At 39.7% G+C, this 4,122-nt stretch overlaps 1 protein-coding gene across 1 annotated transcript in view; it reads left to right on the plus strand.

Moving 5' to 3' along the window:
• Window positions 1-4,122, plus strand: part of LANCL3 (LanC lantibiotic synthetase component C-like 3 (bacterial)) — a 247,589-nt gene that overhangs the window by 223,048 nt on the left and 20,419 nt on the right. Inside the window, exon 4 of the mRNA XM_006902742.1 lies at window positions 2,487-2,694. Within this exon, the coding sequence (XP_006902804.1) occupies window positions 2,487-2,694 (208 nt within the window). The remainder of the gene's footprint in view (window positions 1-2,486; window positions 2,695-4,122) is intronic.

Below are 4,122 nucleotides of genomic sequence, written 5' to 3' on the forward strand. Positions count from 1 at the left end.
ATACTTTGGACATGTTGTGAGGAGAGACCGGTGCTTGGAGAGGGACATCATGCTTAGGAGGGTGGAGGGACAGCGCAGAAGAGGAAGGCCCTCTATGAGGTGGATTGATTCAGTGACTGGGATAATTGGGATGGGAGTGTCAGAGACGGTTTAATTGGCACAGGACAGAGCGGAGTTTAGGGCTGTTGTACATAAGGTCGCTGTGAGTCGCATGCGACTCGACGGCACATAACGACAACAACAACATACATAATCTAAACCAAACATAGAACCAAACATAACCAAGGAGGCCTTCCTTTCATCTAAGGCTTCCCTTGACACTCTCATGGAAAACCCCATTTTCTTATTCCTCTAGAGTTAACAATATTGACAATACCACTCATGTTGTGCCCTACCAGCATCTTGAATGACAGTCCTGTATCAGTCACATGAACATACTCTTCTCTTTCCAGACAGTACCTTCTTAACGAGCAAGTGTCCTATTTAATTCACTCATTGCTGATGAGTCGGATCTAACTCATAGCTAATTTGCTAGCAGGTTTTTATAGGTTGTAAGTCACATGGAAGGAGATTGTCCAGCTTTCTCCCACAAAGCAGCTGGTGGCTTGACAGTGCAATTCCTTTACCCTTTAGGCCACCAGAGCTCCAGTGTCATATTTAGCAATTGTTTATATGTATATGTAGGTGAGATTTATATTTATATTCTCTCTCTCTCTCATGTCTCTATCTCTATTTATATTTATATTATTTGTTGTTGATTGCCTGCCTTCGGGTCGAGCATGACTCATAGCAACCCTATGAAAAAAATGATCATATAGGTCCTTTATTAAGCATTAAAATACAGGTCCTTAACTTATTAAAAATGGCACAAAGCCCTGTGGGGCTGTACAGATCATATACCCACAGAAGCTGCCTGTTCATCAAATCAGTGAGCACTTCCAAGTAAGCGGAACATCCTTTGGTTGTGGGAGATAAGTGTTATTAAAATTAAAGGAGGAAATGCTCAAGGTAAAGTGGTTGACTGGAATGCATTGGCTAAGAAGAAGAGTCCATTGTTAATGTATTAAACAGAGGGAGTGATAAAGGATAGACTTTAAAATGATAAAATCATGACTCATCGCACATGAATATAAAATTAAGATATGTCAATTACTTTGTTTAACTCATTGATTAATGAGGGAACCAGAAGATTATGATAGGCAGTGCCAAGGTGAATCCCAAGAGCATGCATGTTAAGAATGCTGAGGAGTATCTGAGTGGTACAAATGATTGCTTGGCTGAGGATTAAAAGGTTGGCAGCTTAAGTCTGTGCAAAGGGCCCTGGGAAGAAGGCATGGGCAATCTACTTTTGAAAGGTCACAGTTTTTCCAACCCTAAAGAGCAGTTCTACTCCCAAATACACAGGGTTACCATGAGTCAGAATAGACTCCACCTGGGCAATTGGTTAAGAAAGCTGAAACGAATTTACTGAATAGATGCAAAACTAGACTCTTCTACAGAAACAGAAGGATGTCAGTCCAACTGCTGCCAGAAGGGATGTGTGCTCCTTTTTTTGTAGGAAATGTCTTATATTGCCATCACTATTCTGTAAGTTAATTTCTATCTCAACAGGATTGTAAAATAGCCCAAAGACAATGACAGGCAAAGATAATCCAAATGGATGAGCAAAGTCAGGGTATCAAATACATTTCAGAGTTTTCCTATTTTTACTTATTAGGAAAGGCTTGACAGGAGAGTGGTTAATCTTAAAATATTAACCTCTTCCCTGAATATAAGCACCTGGAACTTGGGGAAAATAGTTTCTATTAAGAGCTGTAACTTTGCTTGTTTGCAATCCTGACTTTACAATTGATATTACCTTTGTTGATGTGTTTTGAAGGAAAATTTATCTCCTTGGAACAATCAAGTTGGGAAGGACTTACTTTTCAAGTAGAGTAGGAGTCTTGGCAAGGTCATTTGGGAATTTTGTTTTTCCTGGAAGGACTCCCAGTTTTACTCTTAAGGTAGAGAGTTATAAGTACTTAAAGGTTACAAATTCTGATCCCCTTGGGGAAATGGGCAAGCTGTATCAATATCCAGCCAGTACAAATGGCCAGATAGGCATAATAATTACCACAGTATGCCTCGTTAAAAATTAACCCATTTCAATTAAAAATGCCCTTCTTTCTTCAGGGGCCAATCCTCCCATACGATTAAAAGACGGAAATATAATAAAAAACCAACACGGAAATATTATAGAGAAAATATATGATTGATTTTTAAAAGAATCTAGATCCTTGCTATACATAAAGTGTGGTCCCTGGAAGGGTGCTTGTTAAAAATGCAGAATCTCTGCCCCCAGCTCAGATTTACTAGACTTTACTGTATTCAAATGTGCATTTTCCCAACACCCAAGGTGACAGGTGAGTCTCTTACTGTTTGCAAAGCTCTTCTCTACAGTCTCAAGCCTTGAAAGTCACCTCTAATTATCTTTGGTATTTTCACAGGAATTGCCTATCTGTTTGCCAAAGCTTATCTTGTTTCCAAGAAACCACAGTACCTGGACACCTGTATCCGGTGTGGAGAACTCACCTGGCAGAAGGGCCTGCTAAAGAAGGGACCAGGAATTTGCCATGGTGTAGCTGGCAGTGCCTATGTCTTCTTGCTGCTTTACCGGCTCACAGGAAACTCTAAATACATCTACCGAGCCCAAAGGTCAGCTCTTCTTCACATTTTTCTTTTTCCTTTGAAGACTTTTGATTGGAAGTTTTGCTGCTACCGTAAAAGTGGCGCCTCTCTGGAAGTTTGAATCCACTGTTGGTTCCACAGGAGGAAGCTGAACAGTGTCTTTCCATGCAATTTATTGCCTCTGAAAACCCAGTGGAGGGTCAGCTATGAGTTGGTATCAACTTGATGGCAATGAGCAGTTGAGTTGAATACATTCACATAGTTGAAAACTAAAAGGCAAAACAGGAATACTTCAACAACTCTTTTTAGATATTTGGTTCACCTGGTGGTGAGCAGTGTCCTGAATTTTTAGAGATATTCTGTGTATTATTTACAAACAATAGGTGCATATATTTTTGTTCTTTTACACAAATGGTAGTACCTTGCTGTTTCAGAGATCACCCTAAGTCAGTAACAAGGGACCACTTTAATAATTTTTATTGTTCACAGCATTTCACTATTCAAATGAACTCTAATTAAACTAATCCCTTGTTGAGGGGTGTTTGAGTTATTCCTAGTATTTTGTTTTTACAAGCAGTAATATAATGAATAACTTTATGTGTATGTGTTTATAATTTTACACTCATACAGGTATCTTTGAAAGATAAATTCCTAAAATTGGAGTTACTGGGCCAAGGATATGTATACTTACCACCTGAATAGACAGGGCCAAGTTGCCCTCTTTGGTTTAGTCCCTGGAAACTTGATAAAGATGGAACACCAGTGGTGTACCAGACAGCATTGCTTTTGGTAGAAAGAATTATAATAATGCTTATAATTTGGGGAATCTGAGCCAGAAGACCTATAACTGAATTATAAATACCACAAAACCCCCTTGGAATGCCAGAAAGAATCTTTCCTGAATGCATAGTGGCATAATAGTGGCATTCCATTTGAGGAGACTAGAAATTATGTCCATAGATTGTCAGAAGAGATATTAGTTTCCTGTGTAGCACCTAGGTCTTCTAAGCCAGGGACTCTCTCACAATCACCTATAAAATCTTGTTCTTGCACATCTGTCACTTGAGGGAGTTAATTAAAGAATACAGAACTGTTGTGAAGAGTGAAAGAATATAGCTGATGCACACATATCAGTGTCATACATTCATTGTTACTTAGCTTGTTCTGGGCATCAATTTCCCCATCTAGAGTATGTGAAAAATAGTGCTACCTCAGTGATAGGGTATGGATAGTTTGTTGTTGTTGTTGTTATGTGCCATCGAGTCGTCTGCGACTCATAGCGACCCCATGTACAAGAGCTCTAAATGCTGTTCTATCCTGTGCCAACCTAGCCATCTCAAACGCACTTATTCCCACCGCTCCAGTCACACAATTGATCCATCTTATCGAAGGTCTCCCTCTCCTTTGCCGCCCCTCCACTCTGCCAAATATGATGTCCCTCCTTGCAACATGCCC

This window comes from Elephantulus edwardii, unplaced genomic scaffold (assembly GCF_000299155.1).
Source record: "Elephantulus edwardii isolate Elephantulus edwardi_28Jun2011 unplaced genomic scaffold, EleEdw1.0 scaffold00445, whole genome shotgun sequence".
NCBI classification, from domain to species: domain Eukaryota; kingdom Metazoa; phylum Chordata; class Mammalia; order Macroscelidea; family Macroscelididae; genus Elephantulus; species Elephantulus edwardii.